The sequence below is a fragment of the Pteropus alecto genome, unplaced genomic scaffold, assembly GCF_000325575.1.
Source record: "Pteropus alecto unplaced genomic scaffold, ASM32557v1 scaffold202, whole genome shotgun sequence".
In the NCBI taxonomy this organism is placed as follows: Eukaryota; Metazoa; Chordata; class Mammalia; order Chiroptera; family Pteropodidae; genus Pteropus; species Pteropus alecto.
Genome location: NW_006432451.1, coordinates 3,187,404 through 3,211,151, shown reverse-complemented (window position 1 = coordinate 3,211,151; position 23,748 = coordinate 3,187,404). Strand labels below are relative to the sequence as shown.

General features: G+C 36.7%; 1 protein-coding gene across 1 annotated transcript in view; it reads right to left on the bottom strand.

The window, feature by feature from the left end:
- Window positions 1–23,748, bottom strand: part of CUNH6orf106 (chromosome unknown C6orf106 homolog) — an 83,713-nt gene that overhangs the window by 13,960 nt on the left and 46,005 nt on the right. Inside the window, exon 3 of the mRNA XM_015585912.1 lies at window positions 4,720–5,048. Coding sequence (XP_015441398.1) covers window positions 4,720–5,048 — 329 coding nt within the window. The remainder of the gene's footprint in view (window positions 1–4,719; window positions 5,049–23,748) is intronic.

Below are 23,748 nucleotides of genomic sequence, written 5' to 3'. Positions count from 1 at the left end.
AATGACATCTGGTAGTGGCAGGCGCTGGAAAAGCTTGATGAACCTTCCCACAAAGATAATAACAAGTTTCTCCTTCTGAACCAGCACTTGTCGGAAGTAATAACAGTGGCTCAGACCGCAATCCAGTTTAAAGGAGGAATACCTAACATATACTAGCTCCAAACATTTTAAAAGTAAGAACGAACACAAAATAAAAGCCATAGTCCAAGTAAGAAAATAAATGAACTTGGGATTCTTTTCAGCTCTCCCAGTGTAAACTATTAGCCTGTTAGAAAAAGGAAGTGAAGCATTTGGTTGTCTTGAAGAACAGACTCTTGGTTTTTGCCAACCACATTCTTATTCACAGCTGTCCTGAAAAGACCATTTGGTTGGTGTCTTATTCCTCTGTAAGGCCTTCTGAGTAAACATTTAGAGATTTTAAAAAATTACTGGCAAGTTAGAAAAAGAAGTATCTAATTTTAACAGGACTAATTTTCTCCTTCAACACTTCTACAAATTGTTTTTCACTACTTTCACACTGTCCAAATAGAATCTATCCTGGCCTCTAGAGATGAGTCAGAGAGCTAGAATTCATGGCAAGACTAGCCTTGAGTCAACAGAGTGAGCACCTATCCTACTGTGATTATCCCCTGAGATTCTTGAGCTAATGACATTAAAGAAGGGTTCATTAAGACAGTGCCTAACCTTCACCAGCTGTACTTGATCTGACTGTTCCCCTGGTACAGGTCAGCCACAATTGAGCTGACAATGAGGCCAGCCAATTTCTAACAAAAGCAAGGAGTCAGATTTATGGCTCTTTGAAGCAGGTCAGCATACACTTATTTTTCTGTCTCCCTCTGACAGGTCGCACTCAGGCCCTTGGGGTTGTGGAATGGCGCTAAGGCAGGCATTCCCACCCAGAGCTTCCCCCCAAGCACAAAGCTCTGAGCCCAGAAAGCGAATGGTTATTCAAGAGTAGCTGGGGAAAAGCTCCAAGGGTGTTCAGTTCCTGGCACTGACAGATGTACAATTATGTTGACATATCCACCCAGCCCTCATAGAGCAGGTGCATGAAGCAATCTTTTCATTTCATCCTACCAACTTTAGCAAGTTGAACTGTAATTATGGAAGCATCAGAAAACTATATCTGCCTACTAAAATTGTGGTCATGGGCTCCCAAAAGCATCTTATTCTTTCCCAGGTTAACAGAAGACAGGGAATTTCTTTAGAGTAAATCAAATCTATTTCCAACTCAGTGATCCCTGATACCAAGGCCTCAGGTACTCTTCCTACCCATCCAATAAAGATGGCACCTGGGGTGAACTGAAAACACTGCTCCAATTCTAGAGCCCCAGGGGTCTCTTTCATTTTTTCTACTCATTCATTAATAAAGGGTTTATTATAAACACCACGTGGCCTGTGGACCCTGAGAGTTATAAAAAGTTTTTATTTTCATCAACCAGAAAGAAAAGTCATTCTTAAGACTCAACAAACAGGGAGATTCTTCAAAAAGAAGCTGCCAATGGCAATCCTCAGTTTACACTGAGCTGCTTATCTTATCTTTCAACTCTGCTTCTTTCATGCCTTAATGATACTGGTCTCAAATCAGTTAATGCTTTCACTCAACACAGCCTCCAGCTCAATAGGAGGATCTTGGAAAACTCCAGGATCACCTACTAAGAAATACATTTTAGTAAATGAGGCACCTGGATTTGAATCCCAGCTCTACCTCTCACCATTGGGCTAGTTACTTAGCACCTAGGAGCTTTTGTTTTCTTATCAAAAAATGAGATGATACATGTAAAGTACTTGGCGGCACACCTGGCACATAGGAACAGTTAAAAAAGAATTCTGGTATATACCCAATCTCATCACTTTCAGAACCTCAAGTAGGCCCGTCTTTAAAAATAAATAAATCTATATTCTCAAACCAAACACAAATGTTTAGAAGTATCCCTGCTTTAAGATATCCATTTAAGTATAGTTCCAATTCTTTCCAAAGCCTTTATTTCATTTACTGCTCCTCAAAGGAACACAGTGCAAACCAGTTGAACCTACCTCTCACTGTCACCCACATCACCTGATCACACGTCCCTTACTCATTCTGCCCTCAGCACTAAAACTGTTCTCCATACCATTGTCTTTCCTGTCTTTCTAAATCTGTCCGTTCTTTGAAAAGCTCATCAACTCTATCTCTGTCTTCTCTAACTCTAACCCCAACATATACACAAATTGTACATTTTGACTGTGTTGTTCTCTACTGACCAAATTCATACTTCATCTTGACTGAATTGTCTCCAGGTTCATCTCTACTGTACTATAAAAGCTGCAAGGTGGCAGGGGTAACTTCTTTTATTTTTCAAGTCTCCTACTGAACAATGTACCCTGTGCTAAACAGTGCACCAATGTTAATAAATACTTACCAATGACTGTTTATACCCTACCCCATTCCTAAGGAGCCCTAAGAGGGGGAGCTGACTCCCATTTAGCCAGAAATGCTTTTTAGCAAATTTGCTGGATGCTCACATAAGTGGTTTCTGAATTAAGATTATGCTTAAAGTAAAAAAAAAAAAAGGGAGGCTCCAATTTCTCTTTGGGATCTAAGTGCCACATTTTCAATGTGTTATAGACAATAAACTCCTCGGATATCAACTCCGATGAGAATCTTTCTCTGTGGTTCTTGTAAGTGCTACTTCTAAATGATCCTATAGAGTTCATGAAAACAAACCAACCAACCAACCATGAGTTCATCAACTTCAAAAAATATCCCAATAGCCTCACCATAGCCCAGCCCTTCCAAAAAAGCAATATGTTGAGTCCTCAATTAAGCCTGGTAAGTAATCCATTCTGACAGTGCATGCCCCCAAACCCACCCAGGACCAGTTGTTTAAGAGACATCAGTCCCTAAAACCCCAAAGGAGCAAAAAACAACTAACAGGTTCACAACTCAGGAAGATGAGTATAGTGCCCTGACCAGAATGCCAGCCCTCTCCTAAGAATACAGTAATGGCTGAGCCAGGCAGTTCACAGTTGGGTAAAGGGGCTGCCACGATAGAAAGCATTGGAGTAACTGGTTTTGCCTCCTTCAACTCTCATCTTCCTATTAAACTCAACTGCCTCAAGTTCCTGTTCTAACAAGGCATTCTAGAGCCTGTACCACCAGAACAGTCATACTCTGAAGGGTTAAATTTAAGAAAGAAAAATCTAGAACAATAGTTTAGAGGAAAATCTTTGATTAAATATTAAGATGTGAAATCTTTCCTCAAATAAAGACAATGTAGTGCCTTGCCAAATTACTTCTCTTATATCCTGTGGAACTAACATGACTCCACTGAATGCTTTATAACGGGGGTCTCCAACCCCCAAGCCACAGACCAGTACCGGTTCGTGGCCTGCTAGGAACTGGGTCGTACAGCAGGAGATGGGCAGCAGGCTCCCCGGTGCTAGCATCACCTAGCATCACCACCTCAGCTCCACCTCCGATCATCAGGCATTAAGATTCTCGTAGGAGCACTGGTCCTGGTGCCAAAAAGGTTGGGGACCACCGCTTTATAACAACTATCTAATCAACCAAAAAAAATCAATCTTTTGCTGCACTACTAGTGAACGAAATACCTCTTACTAGATCATGTGGAGAAAAAGGATTCACATCACCAGATTTCTTTTCTTAATTTGCCTCTTGATCTAGACCATATACAAAGCACTGGTCAGAAAAATACCATCTTACAACAGAGCAACTTGTCCCTCAAATAAACATAGAATTTATTTTTTAAAATTTGAGGGTGAATCCCAACCCGAAACCAGGACAGACTTAGCAGTTATATGATTATATATAGAAGAGATGCTGGGCTTAACAAGCAGCATTATTTAATCAGAAAAGAATACACAGGAAAGCCCACAGGCCCCTACCACATGAACCACCTAAAGCAGTGAGCTCTCAGCATCAGGGCTTTATTCCACCAACCAAAACCAAAACCCAGGAACCATCATCACCTCAGCAGTGTGTGGAAGACACTGTTTAATCAGTTAGCATAAAGAAAAACATATCAAGAAATCAAACACCTAGTAAAGTGTCTCAGAAAAATCAGAATTTTTAAAATCAAACAATTCTCTCATTCCCCACATGTGAAAAGTCAAAATATCACTTGGGCCACTATGGGTTGTAGATGAGGAGGTAGACAGACCATATAGACAGAAAAGACATCAACAAGATGACATACAAACAAGGTAAATAAAGTGAAAGCCCAATAACAATATTTAGGATAAAGAGTTCACCTCGTCTTTTCCCTCAGAGAGAGAGGAAAAAAACAACAACACCCCACCCAAAATATAAATGAATGAATGAATGAATGAATAAATAAATAAATGATAAAGCGGGAACCAGTTCCAAAGGTATGCTGCTGTTACTCTAAGCATGGTATACGTTTATAATGGAAGCATGGCTGGTGATATTTTGACTTTCTTTTTTTAAAATGCTAAAGGTAAAGAACTTTGTTCTTTCAACACCAAAACCAGAGCAGAGAGACAGTAGTAAATTATAAATGTGGATGAAGTAATATCCACAGGACATGAAGATGGGGAGGGGGGAGGGGAGAAGGGGTAGGTTTTGTGTTGTTGCTGTCGTCAGGAGAGCTAAGCAGTCTTAAAGAACATTCTAGGATTCTAGGTTTGCCATGAAGGGGTATCACAGATCCCAAGGCCCACCACCTACCCCTTCTCCTCTTCTCCAAGGGCACCTACCTTACTGTAAGTCACTACTGATAAGTTGTTTGCGTGACTGCTGGGGGACAGATTTACAGAGTTCTGTGAGAGTCTATTCTCATCTTGCTCGGTTTGGTCAGGAGCAGGAGCCCATGTGTTTTTGCTGATCGAGTCGAACTCGGAACCCCCAGGGTCTTTTAAGTTGTTTTCATCTGATTGTCGGTTCTTTTGGGGAGAGGCAAACGGGTTGAAGTTTCCTTCTACCTTGCGATGTGGCTGTGTGTTGAACTCCGTTTCAAAAGATGACAGCTGCTGCGTTACTCCTAAAAGTCCACCCACCTCCACACTGAGAATCACCCAGATGACATCTGAAACAAAAAGGTGACTCATGTCAATGCCAGGCATACCCTCAAGGCCCAAAGCAACCACCACCAAGAACCCCAACTGCCACCTAAACCCTAGAAAGAAATGTTCTTCTATATGCTAGTTTAGAAGCTTGCTGATAGAGTAGTCCTGTACATATGCATTACAGTTTTGGTAATGTCAAGTTCAAACTCTGGTACAAATTCAGTAGAGGTCTGTGCTAAGACCCATGAAACTATTTGTGAAAAGTTACTAGTTGATTCTGGTGCACAGCCATATCTGGAAATCATTACTCCAGAGAAAAATGATCAATAGATAGAAACCTAAAAGCTATGTTCCCAGAATTACAAGCTCTTTGTGGTTTTTGTTTTATTTCACATGTGTTTTAACTCGGAAAACTCAGGGCAGGCATGATTCTTGAGGCGGAAACTGCTTATAATTACTAAAATTGCTACTCCCCCCGCCCCCACTTTGGGCAGTTTAGAGTGACCATATATCATCTAAACTAGGTCAACTGAGAGTAAAAGAAGGAGCTATTAATAAACACCAGGACACAGGTATAAACTGGCACTAACCCTGACATATTAGGACAGATATCAATCACCCTGGCTATTTCCACGACCTATATAATGAAGAGATATAAAAAATTTAGTATGTCTCAGACTTTCTAAAATAATCCAGTTTAACATCAACTTTGCCTTTCTGTCAGATAAGGAAACGCTACTATTTACACTGAAAACATAAGAGATTTGTTTCAAAAGATGCACCACAGAACTTTTGGCCATAATTCGGTTTTTTATTTCCTTAACTGCCAAAGCTAAGGGTTCAAAGTGAAGAATAGAAAAAGTAGCAGTTTCCTTTGATGTTCAGCACCTCAATTCAGAGAACAGTGGCATCTACTTTCCTGCTGGAAGGTTTTCAAAAAGCAAGCTACAGAAAAGGCCAAGAAGCTTTTAAGTATAAAACCTGCTGAAGACAAATATAAAAAATTGTCCAGGCTCCTAAATAACTGCTGTAAGGTTGATAGAAATCAGTTAGTTACATGGAAACATAGATAACACATATGTAAGGAGGATAGTGAAGGAAATTGAGGAAAACCCTTTTGGGCTGCGATTATTCTTAATTATCAATTTGGGTTCTGTATCTGAGGAAGGAGATCTTAGGGTGCCGGATAGCCATAAATACTCAGTTTGAGGTTAGTGGTTTGGGAGCTGTATTAAGAACTAGGTTGCATCCAAACAGCTTTGGGCTAGAACCCTAGTAGGTGGAGATGCAGTGACATCTGCTGTTCACTTCTAGAATCAGCAACAGTTCACCTCCTAAATAGAAGCTAAAGCCATTAGCACTACTAACACGACTGACAGGAAAGGGCATCCATTCCAAACACATTTATCATTAAAGTAAATATAAATCTTCATGTAAACTAGATACCACAAAAGTTCAACCTGTTGATTTAACACTGTAAACCAGGATATGCAGTGTGCCACTTCACTTGGCAATCTGAGACAGTGCCAGGTATGGTGGGTCAGAGGACTCTCATTCAATGCTCTAAGTAAATCTCATAAACCAATACGATGTGGGCCTTAAAGAACAATTCAATGGCAGGCAGCCTCAGGGAGATTCATTCCATGCTCCTCTATCTTAGCCTTCTAACCAAAGCAACATTTCTTCACTCTACTGTTTATTTTTCCCAAATGAATACGCCCTGTTTTATAGTACATTAATTCGTATATGTTGTCTTCTACCTATGTGTTTTCCAAAATCCTTTTGTAAGTACATGATATATTTAGCATACTCTGCTACAGGTAATATATTTTGTCCTTTTAGTTCATGAAACAAAATGCTTAGGAGAAAGGACAGTCTTCCGAATGATGTTATCAGTATGTGAGACAAAAGACATTTCTTCCACGGCTTTGAGAACTAAAGCTTCTTTAATGTAACTCACTGGGCCTTATCATACTTAAGCCACCACACTCTATTTGCCTTGGCTACTTTTCTATACTGTTCACAGATCCTACATAGTGGCTGTAAAAGAAATGTCATTTAAGAAGCCACTGATTTTATAAATATCGATAACATTTATTCTGATCCTCCAAAGTTATTATCATGATGGATCATTATGAAAAGCAAAATATGCCTTCTACATGGTACAAATCTAGGTACTATCTCTACATATCACATTTCAGAATATGTTCATCTCATGCATGTGGCTGTGTTTAATCAAGTAAATAAAAAGGATAGTAAAGATGTGTCCAGTAAGCTTGTTTTACAGTGGCTATTTCCAATTCTTGCCAGAATGCCTTGATTACTGAGAAAGAACGGCTAGACAGCTAGTTTACTATCTCTAATGATAAAATCACAGATGTAAGGAATCTTAGGGGTCTTGTAATGGAACTGCTTCACTTCCTAGATAGAAGTGATGGGCCCAAGATCATACTTCAAGTTAGAAGCCAATCTATGATGATCAAAAACTCCCAGCTCTTACTATAGCGTTTCAGACTCATTTGTTTCTCTCAACAGCAACTTGGGAAGCCTATCTAGAGGACTAAAGCTATAGTTACGTCAGTTCTATTTCCCAGGCCATAGTAGCTTTATAACTACAGACGTATGTTCTTTGGCACCAGTATCAAATAAATGAGCCAAGAGGGTGTCCTAGAAAAGTAATTGAGAAAGTAAAACCAAGTGCCAAGCCTTGGGATTAGTAAGTGAATGGAGAAAATGGAGAAAATGATTTTAGAATGTCTTGCGTTAAGATTAATTTTTAAAAGCTCCTGAGCCAGAACTTTGGAGCTGGAAGGTACTACAAATATTATTTCATTCAACTCAACCCTTTTACATATGATAAATCTTTAAATATAAAGTATAAAGGTGGAACAATGTGGTAAAATAAATAAAGTATTGGCTTATAACTCAAAATATAAAATAAATATACATGAATCTACAGTTATAGAAATAAATGACTAAATGAGGGAGAAAAAATAAATTTCCTTACAGAAAAATTCCAAATAATATAGATAGGTACTTTTCCTTCCAAGAGGTAGGGCTTAATTCTATAAATCCTCCAACTCACCTTGAGGGTCAGTATTATGAGCAGCCCTGGACATCTTTGTGTCTGTCTCTTGGAACTACCAAGGTAATGGTGTGTGTACTACTATAAGAAGAAGGCACTTCCAACTATCCTTGCACTAATCTGCCTAATCTCAATTTCCAGTCTGTATTTCCACATTGTTCACTCAACACAGTAGCCTTGCTCCAGTGACACATGCCTAGGCATTCAGATACTTTCATTACATCTATCAACACATCATCTAGTTCAGCATCTAAGGGAGAAGAAGGTGGAGGCAGGTACCAACAAGTTCATCAGCTCCTCAGAAGACAACTCCTGATTTCTGGGGCTTAGGCTCCATTTACAGCGGAGTGACTGAAGAGGTGCTTTTTACTCAAACACTGCTTCCCTTCCCATTCTCACTCCCCATCCTGTCTTGCCACAAAAGTGTATTAGAAACTTGTTCCTTGGTTTCCGTATTATTCTCAGGAAATTTCCTTTGAAAATGTAAATGCCCCTCAAAGGAACATATTAAGTCACCTCAGATTGGGTGAGATGAGACAGTGAAGGGTCTCTGGTGCCCACAAGAGAGAGAAGGGCTCAGAAAAAAAAGTTGAAATTGCAATGAGAAAGAAACTCTTCCTACTTCACAATTTTTTAAAAGTATGCCCTATTTAATAATTATGAGCTTTTATCTAAATGGGGGGGGGGTCTTGTATAGCAATCAGCAATCATTTAATCGCCTATTTATTTATTTCAAGTCTTAAGAAACAATAATCCCTACTTCCCAAATCCAGTAAAATCTGTGCTATGGAACTTAAAAGTAAAAACATGTGAGACAAAGATGAAGATCAGCTCAGAACGAAAAAAAAAAAATAACCCTGCCCTTAACTGGGCTGGGAGGACAGATACAGATAAAGGCAGGTGCAATGTTAACAGGAAACATTGTTTCTCATAAGGTCCTTCAGCAGCTATAAAAGGCTGTAATCTCCGATCATCTCTGAATGGCTACTGCTCGCTTACTATGATGCCCCCAGCCCTCCTTTGTTACAGTCATCTATTACCAAGGATACCCAACTGCTAAACTGCCCTTGCCTCAGTACAGCACCCAAACTCTAATTAATCCTCCCTTCCAATCCTGCCTCAGCAAAAGCAGCCAATCCAAAATTGATTCCCACGTCCCTGAGCTCCTCTTCAGAATCGTTCAGCAGAAACCCAAACCTTATGAAAGCCTCTTCCTTCCTCCCTCTTATTGCAATGGAGAGATCAGGCTGTCATCATTTGAACCCTTTGTTTAATCTTAGCATCACTAAAAGCCAAATAATTTTGAAAAAGAACAAAGTTGGAGGTTTCACACTTTCAATGATTTCAATACTCATTATAAAACTACAGTAATCAAAATAGTGTGGCACTGGCAGAGAGACAGACATACAGACCATGGAATGGAGATCTCAGAAAAAAAAATTTTTTATTCATGGTCAAATGATTTTCGACAAGAGTACCAAGACCATTCAAAGGGGAAGGAGAATCTTTTTCAACAAATGGTATTGGGAAAATTGGATATCCACATGCAAAACAATGAAGATGGACCCTTACCTTACACCATATACAAAAATTAACAATGGATCGATCAAAGATCTAAATATTAAGAGCTATAACTATAAAAATCTAAGAAAACACAGAAGGAAAGCTTCGTCACATTGGATTTGGAAATAATTTCTTGGATATGACAACAAAAGCATAGGTAACCAAAGAATAAAGATAAATTGAACTATTTTAAAATTAAAATTTTTGTACATCAAGGGACATGATCAATAGAGTGAAAAGGCAAACCACGGAATAGAGAAAATATCTGTAAATGATATATCTGATAAGGGGCTAACAATAAGAATAAAGAACACTTACAAAATAAAACAAATAAATTGACTAAAATAATGGGCAGAAGATGTGAATAAACAAAATGCATGGTCAACAAGCACATGAAAAAATGCTCAACATCACTCATCATTAGGGAAAATGCAAATCAAAATCATAATGAGATACCACCTCACACTCATTAGGATGTCTACTATCAAAAACCAGAAAATAAGTCTTGGTGGGATATGAAGAAATTAGAACTCTTCTGCACTATTGGTGAGAGGGTAAAATGGTACAACTATGGAAAACAGTAATGCAGTTCCTCAAAAAATTAAAAATACACTGTCATATTGTCTAGCTATTCCACTTCTAGATGTATGCCAAAAAGCATGGTCTTGAACAGATATTTGTATATCCATTCACAGCAGCATTATTTGTAATACCAAAAGTTAGAAACAATCCAAGTATACTGATGGATGAATGGATTTAAAAAGTATCTCTCTCTCTCTCTCTCTCTCTCTCTCTCTCACACACACACACACACACACACACAATGGAATAATTCAGCCTTACAAAGGAAGGAAATTCTGACGCATGCTACAACTGGATGAACCTTCAAGACATATATGCTAAGTGAAATAAGTCAGTCACAAAAGGACAAATACTGAATGATAACACTTATATGAGGTACCTGGAGTTGTCAAATACAAAGAGACAGAAGTAGAATGGTGGTTGTCAAGAGCTGGAGGGAGAGGGAAATGAGGAGTTATTTTTTAACAGGTATAGAGTTTCAGTTTTGCAAGATGAAAAGAGTTCTAGAAATAGATGTTGCAAAACAGTGTGAATGCACTTAATGCCACTGAACTGTATACTTCAAAATGGCTAAGATGGTAAATTTTGTTAGGTGTATTTCACCACAATTAAAAACAAACAAACCTGAGGCCTTGTAACTTTTAGTTGCTCAAGGTTAATCAGTAATATATTATGTGGCAGAATCAAAACCAGAAGTCAGATCTTTTTAATCCTGATCTAGTGCTTATCTGTGTAACACCAAGCAGCACTTCATCCCCAACCCTGGCGAGAGTTCCATCCATCAAGAAATAGATAATAGTATTCTTGGCAGAAAAGATGGAAATATTAACATCTTAATAATTTAAACTTCTTAATAACTTAATGAGTGGGTGACAACACAATTGCAGAAAATTAACATAGAATGAAAGTACATTTAAGCGACTTAAATTACTAATTTAAATGTCAAAGTACAATTATGTTAAAGAATAATCCAAGAAATCAAAACTATAGCTACAACACATGAAGAGCCAAACGCATGCAACTGGCATAAAATACACAGATTAAAACTGACATTTTAACAATCATTTTGGCATTAACATTGAAAAGCACTTAAATATGGCATTGGATAAAATGGCTTAACATTTAATTACTGTCCATTTTATACGCAAATAGGTAGAAAATGGCTGGTATTCTTATTTTTTTCACTACTGCTCAATTTCTCAATCAGTCTGATTGGGACTCACTGGTGCTTCTTGTTATCTGTAGTATTTTCATCAAAGGGTATTTAAAAATATAATATTCGAGCAGAAGAAATACTTTTAAGTAAATATTCCATTTAACAACCAGAAAGTCAAATTTTAGACTAGCAAATGATTTACTTAATTCAACCTTAAATATCTTCATATCTTCATTAAAAAAAAAGACCATTGCTCTTAGTACGCATGCTTCTTAGGTGAGGTTTTAACTTAGGACTCTTAACACCTTTCTACAGTTATTACTATGTATGTTCTGAATACTTAAAAGTATAACAAAACAAAATCCTCATTTGTCTTTTTTTAGAAACTCAAGCCCTAACTTTGACATAATTATGGACAAAAAAATGTAAAACAGTATTACTGATGGTAATTACTTAGCCTTGGTGAAAACTTTTTCAACCTGGAGATTCCTGATCATGCAAAGTACATTAACTCTGCTCTCCCTCTCCCCTCCTCCTAAAAGTATGGGCTTTGTTTCAGGCTTCAGGGAACTGCTCCCTGTCAACATCATCATCCTAGCTGGACCAATGCTGGACAAATGCAAGAACTAGCAAAACAAAGAAAACAGTAACCCTCCTCTCCTAAATATTCTCTCAAAGGGGAACTACATTACAGACATCACATTCACTGACAAGTCAGAGTCAAAGGCAGGGGTAAAGCAGAACTTAATGTTTCTTCATTCTCCTCCCCTCACCCCAGTCCTACCCTCATTTTTCCCTTTTTCTTCATTTCTTTGGTCTTACATAATTTCTCCAAGCACCCATTCCTCTTCATTTCCACTGCATGCCCTTACCAGGCCAAAATATTTTCCTGGCTTGAATCTGCGCACAGACTTTTGGGAAAATGAATGATTATTCATCCTTAGACTAAAGTAGGTCTAGCAACATCCATACACAGAGGTCCTTAGGGCTCACTCATGGCCATCTGGGCTCCTCGATCCTACGAGAGAGAGTCAGCCTCACCACCCACTCGCATCTGAGGTGTAGAGCATATAGATGTCCTCTTGGGCCTTTTTGTCTGGGCCATGATACATGACAGTCTGCTACTCATCTCTCTTCCAGATGACCTGTGAGTGTAATTATCCCTCAGAGTATTATCACTTCCCATCTATCTCCCACTCTCACACACAGAACCCTCAATTCATACCAAACTGCACTAGTCACGCTCAACCAGAGTTTATGCTTATTTATTTGCACTCTAAAAATGTAGAACCTTCTCCCTGTCACCAATCTGAGTCTATTTAGTTAAAATGTTGCATATTTGGGAAAGCCCTCCTAAACCATTTAAGCTAGAAAATTATTATTTCCTAATGTTTATTATTTTTCTTATTGGAGAAGCATTTTTAATATTTTATTATTAAGATTACATTTAGAGCAGTAATAAGTTCACAGCAAACTGAAAAGATACATATACCCTTTGCCTCCACATATGCACAACCTCCACTATCATCATCCCACACCAAAGTGACATATTTGTTACAACTGATTAACCTACAGACACATTATTATCACCCAAAGTCCATAGTTTACATTAGGATTCACTCTTGGTGTTGTACTTTTTAAGGATTTTGATAAATGTATGACACATATCATACAAAATAGTTTCACTACCTTAAAAATTCTCCATGCTCCTCCTATTCATTCCTCCCTCCCCTAGTCCCTAGCAACCACTGATCTTTTTACTATCTCCACGTTTTACACTTTCCAGAATGTCATATAGTTGGAATCATACACTATGTAGCATTTTCAGACTAGCTTCTTTCACTTAGTAATGAACATTTAAGGTTCTTCCATGTCTTTTCCTGGACTGAAAGCTCATTTCTTATAAGTGCTAGATAGTACTCCATTGTCTGGATGTAGCAGAGTTTGTTAATCCATTCACCTACTGATGGATGCCTTGGGTGCTTCCAAGTTTTGGCAATTATGAATAAAACTACTATAAATATGGTTAAGAGTTATTTTAGTTTTTAAAGAAACTGCCAAACTGTCTTCCATTGTGACTGTACCATTTTGCATTCCCACCAGCAAGAAAGAGTTCCTGTAGCTCCAATCCTCACCAGCATTTGGTAGTGTCAGTATTCCGGATTTTGGCCATTCTAATATGTGGGTACTGGTAATTTGTTTTAATTTAATCTGAAATTCTCTAATGACATATGATGTTGAGCATCTTTTCATATTTGCTATCTCTGGGTATCTTCTTTCGTGAGATATCTGTCGAACACTTTTGCCCATTTTTTAATTGGGTTATTTGTTTTCTTATTATTGAGTTTTAAGAACTTTTTATATTTTTGGGTAATAGTCCTTTATCAGATGTTGTGGGGTTTTTTTTGCAATTTTTTCTGCCAGTTTGTGGCTTGTCTTCTCATTCTCCTGAAAATGTCTTTTGGAGATCATAAGTTTTTAATTTTAATGAAATCTGGCTTATCAATTTTTTCTTTCATAGAATGTGCCTTTGGTGTTGCATTTAAAAAGTCATTGTTGTATCCACTGTCATCTAGATTTCTATGTTATATTCTAGGAGTTTCGGAGTTTTGTAGTTTACATTTAGGTTTATGATCCGTTTTGAGTGACAAATTTCTGTGAAGAAGGTGAGGTCTGTTTGTAGATTCATTTTTTGCATGTAGATGTTTAGTTACTATTTGCTGAAAAGACTATCTTTTCTCCAGTGTATTGTCTTTACTCCTTTGTCAAAGATCAGTTGACTATATTTTTGTTAGTCTATTTCTGGGCTCTCTATTCTGTTACACTAATCTATTTATTCTTTCGCCAATACCACAATGTCTTGATTACTGAAGCTTTATAGTAAGTCTTGAAGTTGGGGAGTGTCAGTTCTCTAACTTTGTTCTTCTCCAAAACTGAGTTTGCTATTCTGGGTCTTGTGCCTCTCCATATAAATTTAGAATCTGTTTGTTGATACCCACACAATAACCTGCTAGAATTTTAATTGGGGTTGTGCTGAATCATAGGTCAAGTTGGGAAGAACTAACATTCTGACAATATTCAGTCTTCCTACCCATGGATATAGAATATCTCTTCACCTATTTGGTTCTACTTTGTTTCTTTCATTAGTTTTTTTTTTTTTCCCCCATATAGACCTTGTTCATAGATTTATACATACATATATATATAAAATTTCTGGAGGATGCTACAATATATGGTAATATATTTTTAAATTCAAATTGTTGATTGCTGGTATTTAGGAAAATGATTAACTTTTGTATATCAACCATACATCCTGCAACCTTGTTATAACTGCTTATTAGTTCCAGGAGTCTTTTTGTCAATTCTTTCAGATTTTCTACATAGATAATCATGTCATCCGCAAAAAAAAAAAAAAAAGGTTTTATTTCTTACTTCCCAACCTGTATACCTTTAATTTCCTTTGTTTTATTGCATTAGCTAATATTTCCAGTATGATGCCGAAAATCAGTGGCATTTCCTTGACCTTACCAGTAAACTTCTAATTTCTTACCTTTAAGTATGATGTTAGCTGAAAGTTTTTTGTAAATGTTCTTTATCAAGTAGAGGAAGTTCCCCTCTGTTCCTAGTTTGCTAAGAGTTTCATCATGAATAGGTGCTGGGACTTTGAGAAATGATTTTTCCACAGATACTGATAGGAACATGCGATTTTTTTCTTCTTAGCCTGTTAATGTGATTGATTACATTAACTGATCTTTGAATGTTGAAGGAGCCTTACATACCTGGGATAAATCCCACTTGGCCATGGTTTATATTTTGTTAAAACTTTTTGCATCTATGTTCACGAGACATAATGGTCTATGGTTTTCTTTTCTTATAATGTCTATGTCTGATTTTGGTATTAGGATAATGCTGGCCTCATAGAATGAGGCAGGAAGTATTTCTTCTGCTTCTATCTTCTGGAAGAGATTATAGAAAAGTGGTATAATTTCTCCCTTAAATGTTTGGTAGAATTCATCAGTGAACTCATCTGAGCCTGGTGCTTTCTGTTTTATAAAGTTGTTAGTTGTTGGTTCAATTTCTTTAATAGATACAGTCCTATTCAGATTGTCTATTTCTTCTTGCGTTAAGCTTTGGAAGACTGTTATCTTTCAAGGAATTGGTCCATTGCATTTAGGTTATCAAATTTGTGGGCATAGAGTTGCTTGCAATATTCCTTTATTATCCTTTTAATGTCCATAGGATCTGTAGTAATGTGTCCTCTTTTCTGATATTAGTAATTTGTGTTTTCTCCCTTTTTTTCAGCCTGGCTAAAGGCTTATTGATTTAACTTATCTTTTTGAAGAATCGGCTTTTGGTTTTGTTGATTTTCTTTATTGATTTTTGTTTGCAATTTCACTGACTTCTGCTCGAATTTTTTTTTCTGTTTACTTTGGATTTAATTTGCTTTTGTTTTTCTACTTTTCTAAGGTGGAAGCTTAGATTATAGATTTTAGGTCTTTCTTCTTTTCTAATACAATCATGTGCCACATAAAGATGTTTCAGTCAATGACAGTGGAGATATATATACAATAAAAATGAAGGAAGAAATTTTTAATCAAAGTAAGTTTCTTGTAAACATATAGTTTGGGCCTTGTTTTTTGATCCACTCTGACAAAATCTCTTTCTTTTAACTGGTGTACATAGACCATTGAGGTTTAAAAGTGATTGTTGATACAGATGGATTAATATCTATCATATTGTTACTGTTCTCTATTTGCTGTCCTTGTTCTTTGTTCCTATTTTTGTCCTCTATTTTTCTGCCTTTTATGGTTTTAATTAAATGTTTTATGTGATTTTATATGATTCCATTTTCTCTCCTTTCTTAGCATATCAATTATCCTTTTTTTTTAGTAGTTGTCAGTTTGCAGTGTACATTTACGATTAATCCAAGTAAAGTCTGCAAGGACATTATACCACTTCATATGTAGTGAAAGTATCTTATAGTAGAAAAATATTCCTAATTTCTACCTCCTGTCCCTTGTATCATTGCTGTCATTCATTTCACTTATACATATGTATATACATATGTATGTACATACATACGAGCATATATAATCAAATGTTGTTGCTATTATTTGAAAAAATTGTTCTGTTAGAAGAATCAAAAATAAGAAAAATAAAGTTTTAATTTTCATTTCACTTACTCATTCTCCAATGTGCTCCCTCCCACTTTTTTTTTTGTATAGATACAAGTTCTGACATATCATTTTCTCTCTGAAGAACTTCCTTTAACATTTATTGCAAGGAAGATCTATTGGCAACAAATTCTCTTAATGTTAGGCTGTCTGAGAATGTATTTCTCCTCAACTTCTAAGGACAACTTTGTACGGTACAGAATGCTAGGATGGTGGGGGTTTTTCTCTCAACATTTTAAATATTTCACTTCGCTCTCTTCTTACTTATATGGGTTTCTGAGAAGAAGTCATATGTAATTCTCATCTTTGCTCCTCTACTGGTAACCTGCTTTTTTCCTCTGGCTTCTTTCAAGATTTCTTTACCTTTGATTTTCTACATTATGAATATGATATACCTATGTGTAGTTTTTTAAGCATTTATCTGGCTTGGTGTTTTCTTAAATTCTTAGATCTGTGGTTTGGTGTCTTATATTAATTTGGGGGAAATTCACTGTCACTGTTGCTTCAGATATTTCTTCTGTTCCTCCTAGTATCCCAATTATGTATATGTTACATCTTTTGTAGTTGTCCCACAGTTCTTGGATATTCTGTTCCATTTTTTCAGTCTTTTTTCACTTTGTTTTTCAGCTTTGAAAGTTTCTATTAACATATATCTCAAGCTCAGAAATTCTTTCTTCAGCTGTGTCCCATCTACTAATTAACCCATCAAAGCATTCTTCATTTGTTTTTGATCTCTAGCATTAAAAATTTTTTACTTAGAATTTTTCTTTCTGCTTACATTACCTATCTCAATCTTACATGTTGTCTACTTTTTCCATTAAAGCCCTAAACATATTGGTCATAGATCTTAAAAATTCCTGGTCTGATAATTCCAACACTCCTGCCATGTCTTGACTCTGGTTCTGATGCTTGTTCAGTCTCTTCAGACTTTGTCATTTTTTGTTGAAAGGTGTACATGACATACTGTATAAAAGGAACTGCAGAAAAGAGCCCTTTAGTAATGTAGCAATAAGGTATAAGGGGATAGGTATAGTCCTACGTTTAGGTCCTGGTCTTTTGGTGAGCCTGTACCTCTGGACTGTGAACTTCACCAGTGCTTCTCAGGTTTTTTTGACCCTTTTGAGGGGACAGGATGGCTAAGGGGGCTGGGAGCTGACTATTTCCCTTCCCCCATGTGAAAACTAGAGCCAGCTATAACTGATTTCTCTGCCCCCATGTGGAAGGTTAGAGTCAGCTGGAATTGGTTATTTCCCTTCTCCCAGGGTCAGTCAGGCTCTGATAAAACCACAACAGGTTAGGTTCTGGTAAAATAATTTCTTCTGAAGGCAGGCCTTGTTAAGAACAGAATTTCTCTGGGTAATTTCAAAACAGCTAATTTTACCCTCCCACTGCCAGAAAAGCATTAGGGGATTTTTGGCCAATATCATTCATTGTAAGAAGCTGACAGAGATCCTTGAGGTAAAGCTCACAAAAGAATGGGGACTCCCCTGGAATTTTATCTTTCAGGCTTGTCCACACTAAGCCTCCAACAATATGTCAATTGTAGTTCTGGCTTTTCTAGCCCAATACTGGTTCCTGCAGAGGTTTCTGTTCCTGTAAATTGTGATTCTCCGTGTAATCTTCAGTGCTCACTAAGCTGTATATTCTTCTGCCTTACTCCACACAAGTGTTCAACACCTTTCTGATTTTAAGACCTGGAATCTTTGACTCCACCCTGAATATCCCATCAGGACTCCGAAGAAACAGATCACTGGAATACCTGAGTCAAAAAAACCTTATGGATCTTTACTAATAAAATTCATACAAGATGAGTTGACAGTTGAGGTTGCACAACGTTTCACAATATAGATAAATCTTTTAATAATAACAGTAAGAATATTTATAATAACAATAAACATCTAACACTTATTCAGTGGTTACCATGACAGGTGCTGTTCTGAAAGCTTTTGCATGCACTCCCTCAAAGCCCTATGAGGAAAGTATTGTTTTTCTTATTTTATAGATGAAAATACTGAAAGAATAAATAATTTCCTAAACACACTGCTATTATACTGTTAAGCTAGAAGTCAAACTCAGATGCTATGACTTCAGAGTTCGTGCTGCTGCTCTACTGTTCTTGTTTAATAAAAAAGAGTATTTAAGAATTTAACTATAAATGAGCCAAATAAGTATGGTTTGTTCACTCTTAGCAAGCAGCCCAAATTCTGTTTTTGAGATGACTGTCTAAAATATTTTATTATTTGGTCACTATTTATATACCTTGCCCTAACACAACAAAAAGAATTACTGACCCATAGAAACAAAACATTAGTGGTTGCCAGGGGCTAGAGGAATGGAGAATGACTGCTTAATGGGTATGGGGTTTCCTTTGGGGGTGATAAAAATATGCTGGAACTAAATAGATGATGGTTGCACAATACTGTGAATGTATTAAATGCCACTGAATTGTACACTTTAAAATAATTGATTTATTATGTGAATTTTATCTCAAAAAGAAAGAATGACCTACAATATTTTGGTTAATAGTATTCCAATAGAATGGAATGGTATATAATTATTAAAAATTGTGTTTTTTTAAAGTAACAAGGGGAAAATGTTCTAAATTATTAGCGATAGGAAAAAAGTAGGTTATACAACTAAATGGAGCACAATGCAAAACTTGAAAAACAAACTTTTTTGCTTTTAGTACTTGCATACATACATTAATAGTATCTAAATCTGTATAGCAGAACAAATGTTTTATTTTTCCTTTAAGCTTTCTATATTTTCTGTCATATTTCTTTTATTATCAGCACAAATACATTTTAAAATAATTTAATCATAAATAATAAGTTTAATGATGTAACTGATTTAATAGTCCACAAATAAGAGAACAAAGAGAAAAATAATATTGTCAAACTAAATTCAAATATATCAATAATTATATTAAATATGAATAATCTAAATACACCGCTTAGAAGTCAGAAATTGAATGGAAAAAAATGGCCCAACTATATGCTGTCTATAAGAAACTCCAAATATACTGATATAGGTAGGTTGAAAGTAAAAGGCTAGAAAAAATATATCATGCAAACGCTAATTAAAGAAAGCTAGAATGGCCATACTGATATCAGACAAAGTAGACTTCAGAGTGAAGAATATTGCTAGGGAATAGGTAGGATATTACATACTAAGAAAGAGGTCATTCACTTCGAAGACATAATCCTAAATGTGTATGCATCTAACAATAGAGCTTCAAAATACATGAACCAAAAACTGAGAGAACTAAAAGGAGAAATAGATAAATCCAAAACTGAAGCTGGAGGCTTCAACATTCCTTTCTCAGTAATAGAATTAGTAGATTCCCCTGCAAAAAATAAATCTATACATATAAAGAAGAACTAAAACAACAGCATCAACCAACTGGATCTAAATAACATTTAAAGACTCCAGACAGATAATATCTCCTGAGTCATAAACACTTTTACAAATTTAAAAAAATCAAAATCATACAAAATATATTCTCTGACTATAATGGAGTTAAACTAGAAATTATTAAAACAAAATAGAAAAATCACCAAACATCTGGAAATTTAACAACACACTTCTATATAATCTGTAGGTCAAACAGGAAGTCTCAAAGGAAATTAGAAAAGATTCTAAACTTAATGAAAATTAAAACAGTATTTCAAAATTGTGGTACGCAGCTAAAAGCAGTGCGTAGAGGGAAATTTATAGTTGTTACTGACCAAATTGTTTGTGGCCCCCACCCCCCACCAAATTCTTAGGCTGAAACCTAATCCCCAAAGTGTTTTGTTTGTATTTGGAGGTGGGGCCTTTGGGAGGTGATTAGGTCATGGTAGAGCTCTCATGAATGGGATTAGTGCCCTCATAAAAAAAGACCCTAGAGGGCTCCTGTGCCCACTTCCATCATGTGAGGAACACAGAGAGAAGTCAGTGGAGAAGTCAGTAGACTGTGAACTAGGAAGCGGCCCCCATTAGATACCAAATATGCCAGCACCTTGATCTTAGATGTCCCAGCTTCTAGAAGTGTGAGAAACACATTTATGTCACTTACACGCCACCTAATCTATAGTAGTTTCTTATAGCAGCCCTAACAAAATAAGAAAATAGTATTAAACACCTACATTACAAAAGTCTCAAATCAATGACCTCAGCTTCGATCTTAAGAATCTATTAAAAAAATACTCAAACCCAATCAAGCAGAAGAATAGAATAAAATTAAGAGCAGAAATCTATGTAATTAAAAACAGAAAAATAGAGAAAAAGCAATGAAATAAAAAGTTGGATCTTTGCAAAGACCAAGAAAATCCAAGAAATCTATTAAGATTATTAAAGAAAAAAAGAGACACAAAATATCAAGAATAAAAAGTGACGTCAGAAACATGGCAGAGTGAGAGACGTCCTTGATCTCTTCCCTTGAAAGAACAATAAGCTGAACATCGAAAAATCAAGAAAAAACAAAAATAAACAAAAAAACCCGCCAAACTGCACACCAGCACGTTTGAGCATGGGAACTGTGTATAAAAACTATCTCAGGTCAGAACCCTCCCGGCAGTAGACTGAGAGAAACAAAGAAGCTGCCTCTGGCAGCTGGAGCTCCCTGCAGGAAGAGGGGAAGGGGAGAAGGTGTGATAGGTTCTCTGAACAGCCCTGCCTGGGAGAGCTGTGAGCTCCATGTAGCAGCAGTGCCCAGGGACCAGGGCAGAAAGCAGAGAAGTGGCGATGGCAGAGAAACAATAGTGGATTATTACTAGCCGCGGTTGCAAAACTGTGAAGCTGAGCGGCAGCCCCCATCTCTCAACCCAGAGGGCTCCTCCTTCCATATCCTCCAAGACCAAACACCACAGAACCCCAGGGTAGTCTGAGCAAATACTACCAAAACTGTTGCTAATACCGACAGAGACTGAGACTGAGGGTAGGGAGCATGACTGAATATTAGGGGGGGAAAAAAAAAGGCATTAAGACTTTATATAAAGCAGGGATCCAAGAGGCAAAGATGCCACATACTGGAAACCAAAAGAAAAACTCCTTCTTTGCAATAGGCTAAAGACAGACCTTTATAAATAAAACTTCTTTCTGGAAAAAAAGAAAAGGAAAAAAAAAGCAGAAAACACTTCCATTAATACCCAGGTGGAGAAATAGTCCATTAAACACCATGAACAACGAAGGTGACAAAGCAGTTCAGATAGAAAAGAGAAAAATCTCCAGAAAATAAGTTTAAAGACATAGAAATATGGGATTTAAATGACAGAGAATTCAGGATGGTACTTCTGAAAAAACTCAATGAGATCCAAAGTAATTCATATCAACAATTTCAGGAATCGAAGAAACAACTAGATGAGCAGAATGAGTTCTTTAGCAAGGAAACTGAAACCCTCAAAAATAACCAAATAGAACTTCTGGAGATGAAGAACGCACTGAAAGAGATGAAAAATGAAAAAGCAAGATTGGAAAATAGAGTCAACCAAAAGGAGGAAAGGATCAGTGACTTCAAAGACAGAAATCTAGACATAAATCAGAAAGAAGAAGAGAGAAACCAAAGAATGAAAAATAATGAAAGAGAAATACAAGAACTAGCTGATACCATCAGGAGAGGAAATATAAGAATAATGGGCATTCTCAAAGGGAAGGAAAAGGAGCAGGGATTAGAAAGCTGACAAATAGCTGACGAGAATTTTCCAAATCTAAGGAAGGAGCTGGAGCTTGGAATTCTTGAAGTCAACAGAACACACAATCATCTCAACCCAAAAAGGCCTACTCTAAGACACACTGTATTAAAATTATCAAAAATCACCAACAAAGACAGAATTCTCAGGGCAGCCAGGGAAAAGAAGATGGTAACCTACAAAGGAAAGCCCATTAGATTATCCTCAGACTTCTCAGCACGAACCTTACAAGCCATAAAGGAGTATAATCAAATATTCAAACTATTAAATGAAAGGAACTATCAGCCACGAAAAATGTATCCAGAAAAGTTCTCTTTTAGATATGAAAGAGAAATAAGACCTTTCCAGACATACAAATATTGAGGGATTTCTCCACTATGAGGCCTGCATTACAATACTGAAAGGGGTCAGCTCACCTAAAACAAAATGACAAAAAAATACATAACTAGGAGTAAGGCAACTAGCAGGCAGATAAAAGCAGAGGAGTGCAACCCTTACGAGGGCATTATAAGCTTAAACAATAAGAGATTTGCTATAGCAAGATAGTAATGAACGTTCAGCATACATAGGGACAATCCAAGACAACAATGACTGAAAAGGGGAGGATTCAAAGATCCAAATTCACAAAAGGGAATGGAAATAAGGCATGCACAGAAGATGGACTATTATACATATATATATAACTATCCTATACATATTCGTAATGGTAACCATACACCAAAGATTCAGAATTGAAGTATATAACGTAAAACAAGAAGGACCAGAGGGAAAACCCACAAAAGCCAACCAAAATTTAAAAAAACAACAGAAACACAAAGACAAGAAAGCAATGGAAACACTGAGCTACCAGAAAGCAAAACATAAAATGGTTATAGGAAAACCTCATATTTCAATAATCACCTTAAATGTAAATGGACTGAACTAACCAATAAAAAGGCACAGAGCTGCAGAATGGATCAAAAAACAAAGCCCAACCATCTGTTGCCTCCAGGAAACATATCTCAGTTCCAAAGACAAATGCAGACTCAAAGTGAAAGGGTGGAAAATGAAATTTCGAGCAAATGGCATTCAGAGAAAAGCGGGGTAGTGGTACTAATATTGAACAAAATAGACTTCAAAATAAAAAAGGTAAAGAAAGATACTGAAGAACACTTCATAATGATAAAGGGAATCATGCACCAAGAAGACATAACACTTATCAATATCTATGCTCCCAATCAGGGAGACCCGAAATATGTAACAGAACTAAAGGGAAAAACAGACTAAAACACTATCGTAGTAGGGGACCTACATACCCCACTGTTGGATATGGACAGATCATCCAAACAGGAAATCTATAAGGAAATCACATCCTTAAATGATACATTAGACCAACTGGACATAACTGACATTTACAGAGCCTTCCATCCCAAAACAGCTGCTTATACATTCTTCTCTAGTGCATATGGAACATTCTCAAGGATTGACCACATACTGGGACACAGAGATAGC